The sequence below is a fragment of the Aspergillus piperis genome (assembly GCF_003184755.1).
Source record: "Aspergillus piperis CBS 112811 unplaced genomic scaffold BO85scaffold_8, whole genome shotgun sequence".
Taxonomy (NCBI): Eukaryota; Fungi; Ascomycota; class Eurotiomycetes; order Eurotiales; family Aspergillaceae; genus Aspergillus; species Aspergillus piperis.
In genome coordinates this window covers 272,122-292,205 of record NW_020291598.1, presented here as the reverse complement: position 1 = coordinate 292,205, position 20,084 = coordinate 272,122, and the positions used below count along the sequence as shown (strand labels likewise).

Genomic DNA, 20,084 nt, shown 5'->3' with positions numbered 1-20,084 from the left:
GGTACTACTGTACATACCCTAATTCCCTTCACAAGCGACTACTACTAACTACCTAGGTCCCCCAGCCGAACCCAACCCGACCTAAACAAATCCATAACACAAGGGAAATAGAAAGAAAAGAGCAGATCACTAAACCAACAAAAGTATATCATCCGAAACTATACAAACTCAAATATCACTACCAGAGCAAAGCAATAATCATAAGACCTGAAAAATCGTAATGTGTATACTAGTCTCCCACTAAATCAGACGCTGGTCCGTGGTTCTGGCCTGCTGGGGAAGTTTGCTGTGGTCAAGCTTTGTGCTTTTGGGGGGTGATCGGCGCCCCACTACCTGCTTTTATCTTTCTGCTTGGTGGGGAGTAAATTGTGGGTTTGAATATGGTAACTTGGTAATGATGAAGAAAGTTGGACTAAAATGACGAGCTGGAGTTCGAGTCGAGTCCATTGTTGAGTTTGTGGACTGGATTGGTTTGGATTTGGGGAGAGAGGGGCGTTATTGATTATTGGTCTGACTGGAGTGCTGTGTTGGTGCTGGGATGATCGCGGGGAGAGTCCGAGGAATTACGAGTCTACGTTAGTGAGAACAAATTCGAAGACTAACAGTGTGAACAGTAAGAAAAAGTTTTGATTTCAGGTATCATAAGCTAATCATAACGGGAGGAAATAGGCCGAATACAGATCGATCCATGCATCTCATCATCATCGTCTTCCATTTAGGCCTTGTTGCGCTGACCGTAGGCCTTGGTAACGTAGTCACCGCCGTGGACAATGAGGTCCTGGGGGCGGTAGTCGTGGCGGCCGGAGAAGTAGCTCTCGAGGATGGCCTTGGTACCGTTGGCGTAACGGATCTGGGCATCGATGGAGGTACCGGACATGTGAGGAACCATGGCGTTGCCGCCGCCCCAGGGGCCCTGGACGGTGCGCAGAGGGTGGTCGGCGGGGGCAGGCTGGGGGAACCAGACGTCACCACCGTATCCGCGGAGGTGGCCAGACTTGACGGCCTCGGCGACATCCTCCTTGACAACGATGGCACCACGAGCGGTGTTGACGAGCCAAGAGCCCTTCTTCATCTTGGAGATGAGCTCCTTGTTGAACAGACCGCGGGTCTTCTCGTGCAGGGGGCAGTTGATGGTGACAACATCGCACTGAGCGAGCATCTCCTCGAGGTCGTCGACGCGGCGGCAGCCGATCTCCTTCTCAACCTCGGGGGAAAGGGGCTGGTAGTCGTAGTAGAGGAGCTCCTTGCAGTCGAAGGGCTTGAGACGGCGGAGGACACGCTCTCCGATACGGCCAACGGCAACGGTACCGACGACCTTACCCTCGAGGTCGAACTCGTTCTTAGCGACAGCGGCAACGTCCCACTCGCCGCGGCGGATCTGCTCGTGGGCGGGAACGAAGTTGCGGACCAGGGTCAGGATGGTCATGACAACGTGCTCAGCGACGGAGACGACGTTGCAGCCGGTGACCTCGGCGACGGTGATACCGCCATTGGTCTTGTTGGCAGCGTTCAGGTCAACGTGGTCGGAACCGACACCAGCAGTGACGGCGATCTTGAGGTTCTTGGCCTTGGCCAGACGCTCAGCAGTGAGGTAACCGGGGTGGAAGCTATTGCGGGCAACCAGTCAGCTATTTAGTTCCCGTAGTTGCCAAGTTCCCTGGGGCGGATAACTCTGGGTAGTGAAGTGGGTCACATACGGAGTGGTGATGACGACTTCAGCGTCGACGAGCTCCTTGTCGAAGGTCGAGTTCTCGCCCTCCTTGTCGGAGGTGGTGACCAGAGTGTGACCCTGCTCCTCGAGCCACTTCCTCAAGCCGAGCTCGTTCTCGGTGGTACCCAGAAGACCGGGCTGCTGCTTGGCGTGCTCACCGCCCTATTTGGAGATGGTTAGCATCTGGTGATTTACGAGCAGAAGAAAGTGATGCTATCCGGGTACTTACGTCATAGAGGACCATAAGAACCTTGCCCTGTAGATTCGCGGAGGCGGTTAGCGTACGTGCACCAGCGATCGAGTTAGCCAGAGGAGCAGCCCGGAATGGGCTGCTGGCCGCGGGCGCGAAGGCTCCCTTGGAGAGAAGAGAGGTGGCAGGTCGCCGAAGTTGGCGGGAGAAAGAGCGCATAAATACCATTGTGAAGATGAGTTAAGTAAAATGAGATGAGATGATGTAGAGATGGGATTGTTGGGATGCTGGTAAGATACCTATGGCAGGAGGGTCAGCTTGAGGTTTAAATACATCCCGGATTTGGAGAACGTGGGAAGTAGTAGTAGATGCATCGGATTGCAAAGTCGGGGAAGCCGAATGAGCGGCAAGCAGCAACAACAGTAGCAACGGCGAACAAGGGGAAGCGGGGAGACAGGAAAGCATGTGTGGAGAAGCAACTATGGATGGCAGGCAAGCATGCCACAGGGCAGAGCCGATGCCAGATGGAGGATGATGATGCAGGGGTGGCTTACCGAAAGCGGCGGTGGAGTTTCAAGAAACCTTGGAGAGGGATGAGCAAAGTATGATGAGGAGACAAGTTGTGATGCGATGAGATGCAGATGCAGAGAGATGAGGATGGAATGAGACTGACAAGGACGGGGAATTTCGCCAAATATATAGACTTCACTGGGTCCTCTTTTTTTTTTTTTTTTTTTAACTGTACTATGTAAGTGAGCACCACAATTGCCCCCCCTCCATCCCCTCTTGGCCCATATTCAGAAAGGGTGCTCCATCCACATCTGCGATAGGATGGCGCCAAATCCGGATAGGAGGGCACCAAGCAGGCAGTAGTAGCACAAGGCCATCATCTGGGTCTGACCCAGCAAGTGGCAGGAGAGGGGGGAATAGTTTGGGACCCTCAAATCAGCCCCGAGAGTTGGAGCAAGGAACTGGAACCCCACCAGCCAGCAATTGAAGTTGGGCGATCGTCCGGGTTGGCGGCAGTTTCGCATCGGCACGGACGACGTTTCGGTCCAGTTGTTGTCTCCGCACGCGGGACAAGTACTACTGTAAACTAGTCTAGTAGCACATAGACAGCCGCGGATGGTCGGATGGCTCTAGGTTAGGTTTGTATAGATCGATACCGTCGAAAGCTTGAAATCCACACCTCGGGCAGTTGACACATTACGGAGTATACTAGTATGTATTGAACTAGACCACACCTAATGTAGTGGATGAGCCTTAATGGGAAAATGCAAGCAGTAGTATCATAGCGGTAAAGCAACTGAAAACCAATACAACAATATAATTGATTGTATAACTCCAATCTCAGTCACAGATTAATTGCCATCCCAACATATGTCCTACTGCAGGGGTTTGCCCACGGCCATGCGGGGTTTCAGAAATCTAGAAACCATTGGGAAAAGAAAAGGCATGGCATGCTTAATGGGACTCGTGAGGGGAACCCGAGCCTGGGCCGAGAGTGCCTGCAGGGCCGGAGGTATGTCGGGCGTAGAGTTTCCATGGGGAAACGGAAAACCTGCCAGCCTGTCTGTCATCCGCAAGTGACAATGGCCAAATGGACCTTCCTTTCCTACGGGTATCGTTGAGGGAGGATCTTTTAGCTCAATTCAGTCAATTCTCTTGCTATCCACTCTTGCTATCCACTCTTGCCATTTAGTGTATCCACCGATGTCTGCGGACAGAATTACTGCTTCTGCTGACTTCTGTTCCCAATTGGGATAGCTGTTACTCCCCCTCACGAGGGGTTGTCTCCGTATCGCCACTATCCCATATCTAGACTAGTGGCAATGCTGCATGAGGGGTAACCCCTCACCTCAATTGGGAACAGCCAAACAGACAAACTAATAGGAACCGGCATGGCCATCCATCCCACCGACTGGGAGACTAAGTCGAATTGCTGCTTGCTGCTGCTACGACTACTCAATCCACCCGAGTCTCGGAATCCCAGGTGCCGTTGATAGCGTGATGTATCTATCTCGGTCTAGCCAGGTCTCTCTTACCTGTCCAAATTGAGAGAAAAAAAATGACATGAGGAGACCAAGAATCGGTTCATGCGACTTCCTCTCAAAAGCTCGTCTCTCCGCAGATAAACCCGCCCGTCCGTCCACAACCCCCAAAAAGTTGCTTCCATCTTGGAACAATCTGAAATCCAAGCACCGAGCGATTCCCGTGTTTCAGCCGGACCATGAGTGCCCCTGTGCGACCGTGAACAATGCCATCACAACACAAGATGGAAGGAAGACAAGGCAGAGCCAGATCCACCTGTCAAGTGTTGTCAAGTGTCAGGAATACATCACCACCACCACTACCTTGGGGGAGGCGCGCCTATGAGGGGAAGCCCGGCTCCACCACCTCCTCACTTTGGAACGGCGCATCGCCTTTCCGGCCACATCACGCGATGGAACCCTCGTTGGCCCCAACTTTTGAGGGGTAGGATAATACTACCAGTTGTTGGGTAGTTTAGCCACGGCTTCCGGCCTCACGGAGCTCGACTGATCGAAAAATAGGAAATGCGCGCCTATCGTCGGGCGGACGAACGGCCTCCCAATTTCAAAAAGTTTTTTTTTGTTGGCCAAGGTACCAACTATGCGCATATACACACTGACTGGTTGAATGGTTTCGCGGGTTAGGCCTGTCAAATATTGTCGCGATCGTCAGTGTCTCAGAGGAGATGGCTCCTTTATTTATTTTTTGGCCTTGTTGCCTTTCGTCTAATATACATGCATGGGTCTATAGTTACATGCGCGCTCCCCCAGGGGAGGATTAATTTTCCTTACAACAGCCCGAAATTCCAGACACTGTAGGGCAGCCCTGAGCGCTAAAACACCACATTGACCAACTTGCCGCCCTTGACGACAATCACCCGTCTACGCTTCTCCCAATCGTTCTTCTTTCGCAGCCAGAATTGTCCTTCGTCCGTCTCCAAGATCCGGTTGATAATCCAGTCTTGTTCCTCCGTGACCGTACCGCTAGCTTCGGGCGCGGTCGTGGGGGAAAGACGCCGAGGGATCGTGATTGTAAATCGCAACTTGCCATTGATCTGGACGGCGACCACTTGGCCACCGCGGGCAGACAGAATGTCGGCCTCCTCGGGCTTCAGCAGAGGAGTTGGCCAGGGACAGTCAAGGATGGCGGGGACATTGGTGGTGGTGGATGGCTTCCCCGCAGTCACGGGACCATTGAGGATCTCCCAACACTCGGACGCCAGCGCGGGCGCGATCGGCGAAAGCAGCCGGAGCAGGGAAGAAATAGATAGGTAGAGGACCTGCGGCGAAGTGGGCGTCGACGACGACAACGAGTTGGTCAACTTGGTCAGGTCGGAGATGACAGTGTTCAGCCCGTATGGATTTTTCTCAATACAGCTGGTGACGGAGGAAATGGTGCGGTGGGTGGCAAGCACAGCATCCGCATCGCTGTCCCTCAGATCCTGTAGAGCGCTGGGCAAGCCGGTCGCATGGCCGGAGGAGGCCTCCAAGTCGGCTGGCTGCAATGTAAACGAGGACGAAGCCAGGCTCTGCTGCGCATCGTTCACCAACTTCCAGAGTCGACCAAACCAGCGCTCAATGCCCACGATCTTCGTTTCGTCCCATTCGAGCACCTCACTGACCGGAGCCGAGAAAAGGACATGGGCGCGAGTGGTATCGGCGCCGTATTTCAATGCACAGCCGGTCGGATCGACTCCGTTGTGCTTGCTCTTGGACATCTTCTCAAAGGACACATTGGGCGTGATCTGGGTGCCCTTGATCAGTGGCTTGTCGGGGCTGGAAAGATCCACTTCGGAGGGGAGCAGGAATCTCCCCGTAGACGGCTCCGAATACGTCTTGCCGTGGACCATACCTTGGGAGAGGAGAGTCTTGAATGGTTCAAACGGCGTCGCGACATTTCCAGCTCGGGCGATTTCCGGGAACAATTCGGATTGGGAGAGGAACTTGTAGATGAATCGGGCGTAAAGCAGGTGCAAGATCGCATGCTCAACACCGCCAATGTAGACATCGACCGGGCGTGCCGCTGACGGCGAAAAAGGCTGTGCCTTGTTCTTCGGGTCCAAGAACCGGAGGAAGTACCATGAAGAGTCGACGAAGGTGTCCATGGTGTCGGTATCCCGCTTAGCAGGCCCGCCACAGCTCGGACATTTCGTGTTCACCCACTCATGGGATGACTCGAGAGGGTTGCCTCTCTTGCCCTTCAGCCAGTCCCCTTCAATCTTGGGCAACTTGACAGGGAGCTGGTCATCTGGCACAGGTACAGGGCCGCAATCGCCGCAGTGGATGATAGGGATGGGAGCCCCCCAGTAGCGCTGTCGGCTGATCAACCAGTCTCTAAGCCTCCATTGTTCGACAAAGTCACCGCGTCCGACCTGTTTCAGATCGGTGACAATCTGCTTTTTGGCCTCGCTAGAGTGAAGACCCTCGTACTTCCAGCACAAGGAGTTAAGATACCCCTCTTGCGTAAAGGCCTTTGCATCCGCAGAGGAAACAATGCTCGCATCACCACTGTCTGCCCCGGCTTCCCCTTTGGGTCCAACGACAACGGGTATGGAATCGGGGTTCACATTATCTCTGAAGAAGGCAAGGTCTCTGGCGTCGTGGCCTGGGACACCCATCACTGCGCCCTCGCCGTAGTCACTAAGGACGTATGGTGCTGCGAATACGGGCAGCTGACGGGCGACATGGGGGCTCTCCTTGTCAATAACATGCAGAGGGTGAGAAGCAGTGACGCTGGATAGTTTGTAGCCAGCCTTGGAGTCAGGCGGAAGCGACGCGGCAGTATCCAGGAATTTGCGCAGTTCCGAATCCTTCTCCGCTGCCTCCAGGACAATAGGATGATCCAGAGAAAGGGCGATGTACTCGACTCCGTAAAGAGTATCTGGTCGCGTGGTGAAAACATCGATATCGATGTCTGTGCCATTATTGCCATTGACAGCCACAGGGAACTTGATCTTGGCACCTTGCGATTTTCCAAGCCAGTTCCGCTGCATGGAAAGGACACGCTCCGGCCAGCCGCCCGCCAAAGAGTCAAGATCCTCTAGAAGCATTTCCTTGAAATCCGTGATACGGAAAAACCATTGCTTCAGCTTCAGCTTCTCGACCTTTGCTCCCGAGCGCCAAGAGAAGCCATTGGCATCGACCTGCACCAAGAGTGAGCCATTTGAATCCCGTGTGTAATCCAAGCCATAACACCCACCTGCTCATTAGCCAGCACCGTCTTATCAACCGGATCGTAATTGACCAACGCCTCAGCTTGGTATGCAAGGCCCTTCTCGTATAGCATAAGAAATATCCGCTGGGTATGTTCGTAGAACTCGGGTGCGCACGTTGCTAGTTCCTGCGTTTTAGACAACCACCATGTCAGCAAAGCTGGTAGTCATGTAGGCCGCACATCCAATACACATACCCGGTCCCAGTCGAAAGAGGTTGAAATACTTCGTAATTGTTCTTTCATCTTCGTTATATTCGACTCCGTCCATTCCGCAGGGTCTATCCCCCTTTCGATCGCCGCATTCTCCGCCGGCAGGCCAAACGCATCCCAACCCATTGGATGGAGGACCTCATGTCCGCGCATCCGGTAAAACCTAGCCAGCACATCGGAAATAGTGTATACGCGCAGATGCCCCATGTGCAACGTCCCCGACGGGTAGGGGAACATCGACAGGATGTATGATTTGGGTTTTGCGTCTGCGTCGGCCGATGCCTTGGAGGACGGCTTCAATGAATCTGTGTGCCATTTTTCCTGCCACTTTCTATCCAGGGCTAAGAGGTCGAGTTTTCTGGAGATTGATGTCGCAGCTGCGGGGGTTGTCGCATAACGAGAATGAATACCGGTCGGTCGTGAAATCGGACGAGATGCGCAGTTCCATCGGGCTGGGGGGGAGAGCGCCGACCGTGTCGGGCTCAATCGAAATCGTAGTAGGGATTGCATGTTGGTCGTATAATCATTATGCCGTGGGAGAGGAGTGTTGCGCCATTGACTGGCGCGGATTAGTGGGCTGGAGAGCTGGCAGTGGTGGAATTTCCGTCAAGATTTCTTGATCGGATGGCTGAAGTCATATCGGCGGATCGGCATCGCCCGATAGGGAATAGTGTCAGCAAACAAGCAACATTGGTAGACACATGAGACTGTCAGGAAGTTACAGTATAGATTAAACAACCCTGTTGTAGGTCTTCGATGAGCGTCACGTAAGATTAGTACTAGTTAGTAGTAATCATCTGTAGAATTGTTCGATCATCGCACGGCTACTACTAGAGGCGAATCTACTACTGGTAAGTACTAGTTACAGGTAAGTTTCCTGCGGGAATATATATTCACAGCTACTTAGTACTGTAGTGACACTGAAGAGACTGAATCATTGGGACTCACCAATGGTATTACCTAATTACTACCAATATCATGAACATGCATTCTAGGTATGAGTACTAAGCATCCCAGTATTCCACACATGACCAACTCCAGGGAAGAGGCAATGATGAAACCGCATTCCGATCGGGGACACTTTCAGTGAGATGCTTCTGGGTGAATCCCTTGTGCTTCCCTATGAAGTCGTGATGATCTTCTTGTACGACCATGGCCGCAGAGTGCCTATGACATTTGAGATCACATCTATTGACAATCTATTGACAAAACTAGAATCATCGAGTCGGAAAATAATCACCTACAAAGCAACAAAAGTGTACACATTGGCGGACTTGAGAAGCTCGGCTTGGAAAAGAATTCGTAAGTAGCTGGTTGGACTAGGGCACCATCATCAGAGCCAAATTGCTGGCTATGTACTCTAACAACACCAGTTCTAGCTATGATATCAGATCACCTTGCGGAAGATCATGACGAGAGAAGAAAGAATGCGACCAATAACGATGAGGTCTCTATCGTCTAAGTTCAAGGGATTGCAGGGTCGGCAGGTACCCGTTGTGCCTAGAGACTTTAATAGTATCTAGAATCTCGCACCCATCCGTCGGGCTCGGAGACTTGCCGTAGTCTCGTTGATTCTCGAGCTCCGACTCGCCATCCACCCACCGCATGTACTGGAATTCCCGTCCGCATCGCCAAGATTGGATCTAGATAGAGCTTCCCGTCTCGATCCCATCTGCTTTTACTGGACCAGACCCTTTCTTTAGACGCGGGATCGTGAATCTCATGGCCCACGTATTCATGAACACCTGTTCCACGGAATCACGCCCTGAAGAATTTAACAAGGCGGCCTAGACATTCCAACTGAGTAAGTACCTACGGGGCTCCACTCACGGAGTAGTTACTCCGTGTGACTTTCCAGATTGATCAAGAGAATCACGAGCAGATTCTATTTTCTGACTCAGTTTTTGAAGGCTCGGTTTCTGGATCAGCCACCCTCGGCACGGAAGGATGGCCTCCTTTTTCCAGTGTGAATCATCGCTTGTTCGGATGGCAGCTCCTCTGACTAGTCCGTCCGTTTAGGGGTAAATGATAAAGGAGAGCCATTGTAGGGGAAATGTTTCTATCCTTAGGGTTCCATAGTGCGGCTGAAGGACGGATAGCGCTCTAGAACCTTTGCATCATCGCTCTCGTGTGCGTACCGAGCTATTGGTGGCACACGAACCGGCCCTTCATGTAGATGACCAGCAAGCCACAGCAAGCCGGCAACTTATTCCAGACATGGTGGTAATATAAGAAGCCGTGGGATTAACTCCCGACGCGTTGATGACGCTCGTGCTGTGCAGAGCTGCTGTACGATACATCTACGGCCAACAGTGGGGGTAAGTAAACACGAGCCGGAGTAAACCACGAAGCGTGCCGATGCAAAGATAGATATAGGGGAGCCTGCATCGCCTCGAAATATGTACGTAGATCGATCGGCACAGCAGTCTATTTTTTGACCGTTCTGTCGGAATTGCACCTCCGTCGTCACTGAATTTGATTGCAGCAGGCGTGGATAGGGAGCGGAAGAGTCAACGGTGCCTGAATCCCCAGGCAAGAATTAAGGGGTCACGGGCGGCAAGTGGGAATCTCGGGATCGGACGGATTTCTCCCCTTTTATTATTTTTTTCCCTCCACCGAAGCTCCCGCCCGGTTCGAGGATGGATTAATTGATTTGAACCCAGGTCCCAGAGCTTCTGCTGGCCGTTCCCGCTTCGATCTTTGGATCCGGTGGGCGGAGCGGAGATGAAATCCCCATTTCTCTCCCTTCACGAACCATGGGTTCAGGGTTTCTATTAGTACTTTGGAATATTCCACCCGTGTCAGCCATGTCTTGAGGCCATAAAACGGGCAATTCTTGTTCCCCCCACCACCCACCGTCACCCCTTGGGCGAAGTGATTTAATATTAAGCAAGTATGGTAGCTCATCTCGCTAATCCAAACCGGCTTGACAGAGACTCCACTTGGGATGAGTTGGCAAGCTTAGGAACTGGGTTGATCCTTAGCTCTCTCTGCCTTTCAGGTTTTCTCCCAATTGGCCACTATCACTGGGCTTTGACCGTGACAAAAGGACCAAAATTCCCCTCTCCACTGCCAATAAGACCTTCTGGAATGGCCGGCCTACAATGACCCCTCAGCCACATCATCTCAGTGGATCTCGATCGCCGGTTCCTGTCGTCTTCTCCTCGAGGCCTCGCACTCCACTGGTTGGACTGGTCACAATCGGAATGGGTGCCTCGTGGGACCGATGGAAAGGATACCCCAAATGTGACGAGTACTAGACTAACTGGTACCTGAATTTTGTAGGTACATACAGGTGGGTGGAAAAGTAATCGTGCCTGCGGCACATGCGCTGCACCTATTATGTACGACGGCGAGACCTTGCATTTCAGCCGTGGGGAATTGCGTCCCAACCAGCCTACTACGTGCTCATCTTTCTTGTTCCTGCATGTGTGTAGGTTAGGGGAGGATGATGTTTGTGTCTCCTTGTGGGCTGAGGATCGAAAAGAGCCTGCCTGCTTGCTCTCCGGAACGATCACTGAAATCTTTTTAGTCTGAGTTGGTCCTAATTTCTCTGCCCGAGGATATTATTAGAGCAACACCACCACTGCCACCGGAGACAAAGCACGACGGATAATGAAACCATGGGAAGGGGAAGGGCATTGCATCAGCACAATTTTCATCTTCCGTGGACATCATTTTATTATGAAGAGACATATTATATTATTAGAGCTGATTGGCGATCGGGGGGCCCTATGACTCTACGATGTCTTGGAGGAGGATGACGAGGAAAGCGTTCTGGAGTTCCCAAGACGGTTTAGCAGAGCTTACAAGACTAGTTCCAGACCCTCCTGGCGGCCATCCCGCGATCCCCGTTTAACTTAACCAGGCGAATTGGGAGGCGGGCGTCTTTCCCCAATGCAGGTGGACAAGCGACGAGCTGCAGGACCATTCCTTATCCGCCAATCGTGCGGTTTCAAAGTGGTGCTCTAAAGCATGCAGCCTGCAGCGCCCCTGGATCGTCCATTGTCCATTGGGAACCATTGACTGGCCGTTCACACCGCCGCTGCACAACTGGCTGGTCTAAAGTGGGAGAGGGCCGATGTCCGGGGAGAGTTCCTTTAAATATTACTACGCCCGGGCTCGTCGTTTCAGGTGGAGGATCCCTTTGCTTCCACTCGTTTGTGTCTTTTCGTCGCTCTTTTGGAACTGGTTTGCGGTGCTTTTCTGGTCTCGGGTTAGACGCTCTTTTTCTTCTTTGCTACTACTACTACTACGACTCCGTAGTAATCCGTTCTTTGGTTGCGAACCTGTCCCGCCGGTCGACATGACTCGCTAATCTTAACCTACTGGCATATTTTTCTTCGGTCGGATCCACTCACTCTCTTTGGCTTCGTGTGCCCGTTGGACAGCGTTATCCGCTCTCTTCCCGTCGTTTTTGTGTCGAGACATTCTTTATTGCATCATAAAATTCTAGACAGCAAACAAACACTATCACCACAACAAACATCGACTGGGCACTGTTACTCTTCCCCGGTTCACCCTCGGCGGCCATTGCTCTCTCGCCCTGAGACGTGCCCCCCTCGGTGGTGGTCATTGTTGTTGCCGCTGTTGCTTTTTACTCTCATTTCCCCAAACCGAGCAGTCGTCGATGATCATTCTCATCGCCTTGAATCTTGTGTTCTTCTAGATCTCATCCCCCCCCCTCCTCCTCTCACCTCCACTTCTTCCCCTCCGAAGTGCCTTATAGAGCGGGGTGGCTCCTTTGCTTAGCCGCTTTTCGAGATCTCTTTTTGTTTTGTTCCCTCAGGTCCTTTCTGGGGAACCCCATCTTTCTACAAGCTCCTTAATCTTGGTGTCTACTGACTGATAATGAACTAATACCCCCAACATGCGCTCAGCTGCACCTACCACGAACTCTCCCAAACGGAGAGCTCTTCATGAGCGCACCCCTTCCCATACGAATGAGAACTCCCCGCCTTCATCCTTGCGAGCCGTCAGCGAAAAGTACAACAACGATCAGCAAGAACCCGACGTGTACACCTCCACGCCTTACCCGACAAAGCCGGAGCAGATCCTTTTACCGCGTCCTGGGAAAGGCCAAGATTTCATTCCGGACTCCCGCTTCCATGTCGATGAGGCGCCGGATCACTATCACGGGAATACCTCCACGGAACTCAGCCACCTCGGTGATAGCAGTTTGATCGACCAGTCGGTTAGCGATCCCTGGGACTTGTCTTCAACGTTCGATGCCGCCAACACCCCGTCGCAGGTCTGGGAAGACGATCCGTCCTCCAGCAAGTCTTCCTTTCCGGAGCCCGTCCTTCACGAATCCAAGCCGACCGATCAGAAATCCGATCAAGGTTCCGTCGCCGCGTACTCAGACGAGGAGCCCAACAGCCTGCCCAGAGCCGTCCCCACGATCAAAACCGTCGTATCGCAGACGCCGTCACGCGTTCCCTCGGGCCCCGATACTCTGGCTTCGAGCAACTCCAGCCCCAATGTAGTGCCAATTGGGCCGCCTTCCAGTCCGAATTTCGTCGCGCTCGACAGCTCAAGTCTGAACTTCGTTCCTTTGGGTGCATCTTCGAATTCGGCCTCGATCACCCGCTCGAATTCCCTGTCCTCGCTAAACTCCCTGGGAACAGTGATCCGGTACATTGGAGCCGCTCAGTGGACGCATGGCTCGTCGTCAGAACACTCCAGCTCGCGCTCGCGTTCGCAATCGGTCCGCTCTAACCCTCCATATCGGGTGCCTTCCGTGCGATCCAATTCAACCCAAGCTCGCGAACGCAGTCACTCTCGCTCTATCACCTCGTCGTCGCGTAGCGGGCCGCCATCAGACATTCAAGCCATCGTTGACAGCGGCGTATTCATCCAGTACCCGACCATCCAGGCGCCATCTTCGTCAAGCTCTAGAGTTGACGTGTCACATTCGGAAGAAGATGCATCGGATCAGAACCCACAAGAACCCACCACGGATTTTTCTTCGGAGCGTTTCAGAACTCACCTGTCAACAGTTCCTTCCATGTGGTCCGCCGAATGTGACTCTAGAAGCATTTCTCCGGCCGCTGACTCTGTCAACAGCCAGATGGATCCTAAACGGCCTTCTGCGGCGCTAGTCCGTCAAAGACCCACGTCGTCTTCGATGTGGTTAGTGAGTGATTCGGACGGTGATGAGCGGATGGACAATCTTTCGAGCTTGCCAGCGCGTCCCACAAACCCGGCGGTTCCCTGCAGTGTTTCGTCGGAGTCAAGACAGAGCAGCATGCGGAGCAACATGCGGCCTCCCACCAGTGGAAGCTTTTCCTTCCACTTTCTGCCAAACTGGGCCAAGATGTACTATGGCGCTGGCGAGCAAGCTGAGGATTCTGTCTTATCTGGCGCGGAACCCAGTCGGCCACCATCTGCGCGCGCCTCAACCTCCCACACAAACGCTCTGAACCGGTTACCGACCGCCACAAGCCGGACGAGGACGAGGACGTTCGGCAGCGAAATGCGAGAAACTCTGAGGTGGAAACCTGACCCGCGCGATCCACGGAACCACTGGGTAAGGGATCCCGAATCACAAACCCGGGAACCATCTCGCAATCGACTTCGACATAGCTGGTCCCCTCATCTATTTCCCGACCGGCGCGCGGTTAATCCGAGAAGAGGTACCTGGGGTGCCCCGTCGTTGGATTCAAGAACGGAACCACTCCTTGGACGAAGAAATATCCAAGTGTGGTCGTTCTGTGTTGGATTTGTGTTTCCTCTCGGTATGCTCCCCATTGTGCCCCCGTGATAGTCGCCTGTCATGTAAACTGACTTGTGTACACTAGCCTGGTTGATTGCGTCATTCCTCCCCTTACCGGCGAAACCGGACGCTATTCCGGAAGACGACGTCGAGTCACAGCTCGAAATGACGCTTCGAATGCGATTGTTCGATCTGGAGACACGGCGACACGAAAACGCTCGGTGGTGGAGAAATCTCAACCGTTGGATGAACCCTTTGGGGTTGGTGATTATCACCATTGTTGTATGTTCCCTCTCTTCCTTTCCGTTGACTATTCGATGCTCATACTTTCGCAGGTCACCTTGGCTGTTGTGGGTACTACAGTCGGCTTCTAAACCGGTACATCTGGCTTCTATAGCGTCAGCATGTCCCCGTCTAGCTGTGCTCTTCTGTCCATGACCTCCACGATTATTGCTTGTACTACCATTCCCCCCTTATTCACGCCCTCTCTCGCCGGCTATGCCGGCGCCTATTCTCGATTGGATCGATCTTTGCTTTCACCGTTCGGAGTCGATTCCTCCATTTATACCCCCCTTCTTCTTTTGCATGCTACCTCCCCCACATACCCTTGCGCGCTTGATACCGCCGCATCTCTATTCCCCCTGCGGCTGCTTGGTTTGTTTACCTTTCTCAAAACACTCGACACGATTGGACGACGTAATGCTTCTAATGTTCTTTTCTTTTGTGCCTTATATTCCACCTGGTGTTCTGGACTCTATTTTAGCCCGCCCTTGGACTATGATTTGGTGAACAATGGGGTGGTTCAATCTAGGAGCGTGAGGCGACGGATTTAATCAAGGGTTCACGACATTGCATGGATATATGTCATTTTCCTTTTTCTTCTTTTTTTTTTTCTCCTTATTTTTCCTATATCTTCACTTCTTCCCCATGTACTACTTATGGGTACATGTTTTACTTATGACACCGTGACCAACATTATCACAGTATATATACAAGTGATTGTCGCGCTCTGCGTGGCTGCTCTTGACCAAAAATAGACAATATATGATATTATACTCATATAATTTTCTCTCTGCACCCATTGTAAATCAGCCTGACCATCCTACTAGTTGAGCATCAATTCGTTCCCACTTTATTTTAGTTGTTATAATTGTTCATAATCGAATATATATTCAACTCGAAACAAATGATTCTTATCCCTTTAAGACAGGTACCAGCATCCTGGTCAAACCGACAGAGCTAAGAAAACACGATATTGTTGAAATATTTCCCTGGCTTCAACTATGCAAAAGAAAGTAAATCTTGCTGGTTACGCTTGTTGTCGGAGGCTTCATTAGCAGATAAGCACGGACAAAACGAAAAAGTGCATCAGCGCCAAAGAAGCATACATAACAATAGTATAAGATTGAATCATAAGGATGTCACTCATCCAAAGAGCATAAACAACGACTGAAAAAATAACACGCAGCCGCTTTGGAGCAGCCAAACAGTCTAATATACATTCTATCGTCAACCCCGTCAGTCATCCTCGTTCACACGTGTCGAATTAGTTGGCTCTAGGCCAGACCGGTAGCAGGTCCTGAGACCCGAGGTCGTAAGACCCTTTTTTCCTTAGGGGGTCACATGGGCAATCACAGGATCAAGACAATCATGTGAGCTTGCGGCCGATCTTGTTTTCCACGACTGCTTTCAGTTCCTCTCCACTCGGCATGGTAACGGCACTGCCGCGTCTGCGCCTGGCTTCGATCTCACCCCGAATCTCCTGCACGGCTTCGTCAAAGGCCTGGACAGCGTCACTTGGAAGACCCAGTGTCGGCTGTTGCAGGTTGTCGGAACTGGTTGAGCGTGTGACATGAGGCCGGTTGCGGGCTTTAAGTTTCTGGATGAGGATGCCCTTGGCGGGGCTGGCAAAGAAGGCAATGCTGAGGATGTTGCCGACGATGCCGTAGAAGTAGACGCTCCGCCAGACGCTGATGGAGGCGCTGAATCCGAGGAAGATGAAGGGCATTACTGTGAAGGACAGGGTGACCTGAGTCGCGAACCAGCTCATGATGTCATAGTAGCGCTTGTAGGGTGTGGGCTTGCTTCCGTCCGGAGTGAGGAAGAACGGACGCACATAACGACGGAAATCTGCGCATTGTCAGTGTGAGAGCTCAGTGAAAGGGTGGGTTGACAGGGTGAACTCACTCTTGGCTCCGGTCTGGATGAACGACCCAAGAATGAAGGTCAGATAGTATCCCGGATAGAAACCATGCCAGAAAGCGCTGGTCGTAAACGTGGCCAGACTGGCACGGAAGCCCGGCTTCTTCCCTCTGGGGGTGACGCGCAAGTAGACGTAGTTTCGCAGCCAATGGTTGGTGTTCTTGTTCCAGCTGCCTAGATATCCGTGGGAGTTTTGCGCTGTCTCAAGAGCCCAAGGATCGATATTCTCCAATCGGTTCCAGAAGACCTTGCCGGACTTGGGATCGAACCCATTGTACCCCATGCCAGACAGGATACAAGCACCTTCCGTCAGGGACCAGACGCCGTAGTACTTGAGGCGTGCGGTTAGCCCGACCATGTGCATGATCCAGACTCGTCGAGGGAAAGAGTAGCCCATGTATCTAGGACTCAGGAGGGTTTCCTGATTGTAGTAAGATCCCAGCTGCAGGAATGCCAGAATCCATCCCAGTCCAACCAGGGCCTTCTTCGTGGCAGGAGTTCCACTGCGAGGAATCTTGCGCTTCTTCCGGGTCGGGGGCACCTTCGACGGGTCGGTACCCGGGGGCACCTCGAAAAGAGTAGTGTCGAGCCAGCGACGGTAGTCGACGTATTCGAAGGATGGACCACCGAAAAGAGCTGGGAAGAATAGTACGTAGCCGGTGTAGTCCAGGATAGTCGGGAACTGCGTAATCGCGGCGTACTTTTGAGGATCCGAGAGCTGCGTTTGGGGAAGTCGACCATCATGCACGTTCCAACAGAAAGACGTAAGCTTCATGACAAGGACCATCTGGGCCCCGGTGATATCAATCGCCTGAGGGTCGTTGACAATTTGGCGGTAGATGTGGCTGATGGACATGTGGCCCATCAAGAAGATGAAGCCAATCCAGGGCATCAACGATCCATCAATGTAGTAAGCGATCAAATAGGTACCAGCGGCGCTATAGAATAAGGTGCGAAGGCCATCCCATAGGTCAAAGAGGCCGACGAGATAGAACAAGGAGACCGAAATAATGAAGGCATTCTTCTTCCAGGGTTGAGCGTCGGGGATTCTCTTCAACAGACCGGCGAGGGGATACGAGAGGAGGAATGACGCAATGAGCTTCACTGTTCAGCGGTGAGGGACTGATTTGGGGACGAACGAGGGTCAGGACGGGGAGGGAGAGGCATACGCTCATCAACCGAAGCTCCAGTCGCATTGGCTGGATACTCGAAGACTAAAAAGAGAGGCCGTTAGCATGATCTTCACGCGGGGAGGAGTGGCGCGCATTTTCCAGTGCTGCGACGGAAGGTCTCCAACATACTTTGATTAATGAATGGTAACATCGTGGACGCAAATCGCCGCAAAGGACGGTCAATAAAAAGCAAAGAAAAGCTTAAACACCAAGGCCAATTATTAGCTGTGTCGGCACGACATCGAGCCCAGAGATGAAGTGGTTGAAGAGCTGGAGAGAAGCAAAGGGGAAAAACAAAAAATAGGGCGGGCGGGAAGATGAAGAAGGAAAGGTTAAGGACGGGTATCTCAACGGTCTGATATCACATGGCAGCTCCCCGATCATCTGCGTGTCTCGCCTCAACCATTCCATCCGCCTTCCCAATTCAACTCACGTTCCTCTGATCAACCACATTTTTCATGCTGACGTATCATCTCCATTGGCCGATCTTGAAAGTCTAGACTCATCTCCACAGCTCTGCTAGACCACACCATTTTCTTTTCCTCTTACCCCTCTCTCCACACCCCCCTCATTCAATATGGATGTCGTCGCGGCGGTGTCGGGATACATCTCCAAGATGGTCACCGCGGGGGACCCTTCGGCGCCGGGCTCTTCCAGCTCCTCATCGGTTAAGATGAAGATATTACTTCTCGACAGTGAGACAGTGGGACTTGCGCTTCTCTCATTGATCCCCGTGGAAGCTGTGCGCTAATCCACCCGTTCCAGGTACCCATTGTGTCCACCGCCATCACCCAGTCCGCTCTGTTGAACCATGAAGTCTACCTCATCGATCGGCTTGACAACGCCGCTCGCGAACGTATGCGACACCTCCGCTGCCTTTGTTTCGTGCGCCCTTCCCCCACCTCCATCCAATTCCTTATCGACGAGCTCCGCGAGCCCAAATACGGAGAATACTACATCTACCTCACCAACATCATTCGCAAATCATCCCTCGAACGACTCGCGGAAGCCGATTCGCACGAGGTCGTTCGCGTGGTGCAGGAACACTTTGCCGACTTTCTCGTGATCAATCCCGATCTCTGCTCCCTGAACCTGGGCTTCCCTCAGCAGCGCTTGTGGAGTCAGTCGCCAGATCTGTGGAATGCGGATGCCTTACAGAGAGCCACTGAGGGGGTCATTGCCATGTTGTTGGCGCTAAAGAAGAACCCGTTGATCCGTTACGAAAAGAACAGTCTGCTGGCGAAGAAGCTGGCTACAGAGGTCCGCTATCAAGTGACGCAGGAAGAGCAGCTCTTCAATTTCCGCAAGACCGATACCCCCCCGATCCTACTGATTCTGGACCGCAGAGACGACCCGATCACTCCGCTACTGACCCAGTGGACCTACCAAGCGATGGTGCATGAGTTGATGGGCATTCACAATGGGCGCGTGGACCTCCGGGACGTGCCGGAGATTCGGCCGGAATTGCGTGAAATCGTCCTTTCTCAGGACCAGGATCCGTTCTTCAAGAAGAATATGTACCAGAACTTTGGTGATCTGGGTCAGAACATCAAAGAGTATGTCGAGCAGTATCAGGTCAAGACGCAGAACACGATGAACATCGAGTCCATCGCAGACATGAAGCGCTTCGTAGAGGACTACCCCGAATTTCGTAAACTATCGGGCAATGTGAGTAAACACGTCACACTGGTTGGGGAGCTGAGTCGGCGCGTGGGTGAGGATGACCTGCTCGACGTCAGTGAGTTGGAGCAGAGCTTGGCTTGCAATGACAACCACGCCAATGACCTCAAGGTATGTGACCTTCTTCTCTCTCCGGGAATGGAGCTTGCAGCAGACCAGCTATTGACACTGTCTCTTGTGCAGAACCTACAACGGATCATCCAACTACCTAGCGTTCCTGCAGAGAATAAACTGCGCTTGGTTGCTCTGTACGCCATCCGCTACGAGAAGCAACCAAACAATGCACTCCCGATCCTGCTCGATCTCCTCGTCACTGCCGGCAACGTCCCATCATACAAAGTCAACATCATCCCCAAACTACTCGCCTATCACCACTCCTTGCAAGCCCCGCCGGTCGCGGGCGGCTTTTCCGACCTCTTCGAATCCACCTCCCTCTTCTCCGGGGCCCGAGACCGGTTCAAGGGTCTGAAGGGTGTCGAAAACGTCTACACCCAGCACTCGCCTCGCCTGGAAGCCACTCTCCAAAACCTGATCAAGGGTCGCCTGAAGGAGCTGCAATACCCGTTCCTCGAAGGCGGGGGCCACACACGAGACAAGCCCCAAGATATCATCATCTTCATGGTGGGCGGAGCGACGTACGAGGAAGCGAAAATGGTTGCCCAAGTCAATGCCAGCTCACCTGGAGTAAGAGTGGTTTTGGGAGGTACCTCCATCCACAATAGCACAAGCTTCCTCGAGGAAGTCGATGATGCAGTGAGCGGCTGGCCTGAGCCCGCCCCCTCGTCCGCCGCTGGTCGGCTTCAGAGGGCAGTCGGACATTAGCTTCTGCTTTTGCTTCTGTGTATCTGTAGCTCTCCCTTATCATTATAATATATCCTGAAATTTTAGCTGTTAGCCAATATTATGTCTTTCTACAAGATTTCGCTCCGCAGATCATCATTATGACTTTGCAAATACAAG

General features: G+C 52.6%; 5 protein-coding genes across 5 annotated transcripts; 2 read left to right on the top strand and 3 right to left on the bottom strand.

Moving 5' to 3' along the window:
- Positions 1–715: 715 nt before the first annotated feature.
- fdh (formate dehydrogenase (NAD+) FDH1) lies at positions 716–2,129 on the bottom strand (the record flags this gene model as incomplete). Its single annotated transcript, XM_025661623.1, has 3 exons — positions 716–1,607; positions 1,698–1,873; positions 1,941–2,129. 3 exons carry the CDS (start codon positions 2,127–2,129, stop codon positions 716–718), a joined length of 1,257 nt encoding a protein of 418 aa, XP_025515752.1.
- A 2,635-nt stretch (positions 2,130–4,764) lies between these two features.
- BO85DRAFT_487645 (leucine--tRNA ligase NAM2) lies at positions 4,765–7,865 on the bottom strand (the record flags this gene model as incomplete). Its single annotated transcript, XM_025663470.1, has 3 exons — positions 4,765–7,074; positions 7,131–7,271; positions 7,341–7,865. 3 exons carry the CDS (start codon positions 7,863–7,865, stop codon positions 4,765–4,767), a joined length of 2,976 nt encoding a protein of 991 aa, XP_025515751.1.
- A 4,360-nt stretch (positions 7,866–12,225) lies between these two features.
- On the top strand, positions 12,226–14,444 carry BO85DRAFT_459057 (putative serine-rich protein; the record flags this gene model as incomplete). The annotated part of the gene is made up of 3 exons (XM_025661622.1): positions 12,226–14,092; positions 14,156–14,352; positions 14,406–14,444. 3 exons carry the CDS (start codon positions 12,226–12,228, stop codon positions 14,442–14,444), a joined length of 2,103 nt encoding a protein of 700 aa, XP_025515750.1.
- An 866-nt stretch (positions 14,445–15,310) lies between these two features.
- On the bottom strand, positions 15,311–17,750 carry BO85DRAFT_284519 (lysophospholipid acyltransferase). The gene is made up of 4 exons (XM_025655229.1): positions 17,574–17,750; positions 17,442–17,486; positions 16,258–17,376; positions 15,311–16,200 (listed from the first exon to the last, which is right to left on the bottom strand). Exons 1-4 carry the CDS (start codon positions 17,593–17,595, stop codon positions 15,719–15,721), a joined length of 1,668 nt encoding a protein of 555 aa, XP_025515749.1. The 5' UTR covers positions 17,596–17,750; the 3' UTR covers positions 15,311–15,718.
- Positions 17,751–17,826: 76 nt separating this feature from the next.
- BO85DRAFT_448926 (Sec1 family protein) lies at positions 17,827–20,043 on the top strand. The gene is made up of 3 exons (XM_025660056.1): positions 17,827–18,147; positions 18,210–19,235; positions 19,308–20,043. The coding sequence occupies exons 1-3, from the start codon at positions 18,022–18,024 to the stop codon at positions 19,944–19,946; spliced, it is 1,791 nt and encodes a 596-aa protein (XP_025515748.1). The 5' UTR covers positions 17,827–18,021; the 3' UTR covers positions 19,947–20,043.
- The last annotated feature ends 41 nt before the right edge of the window (positions 20,044–20,084 follow it).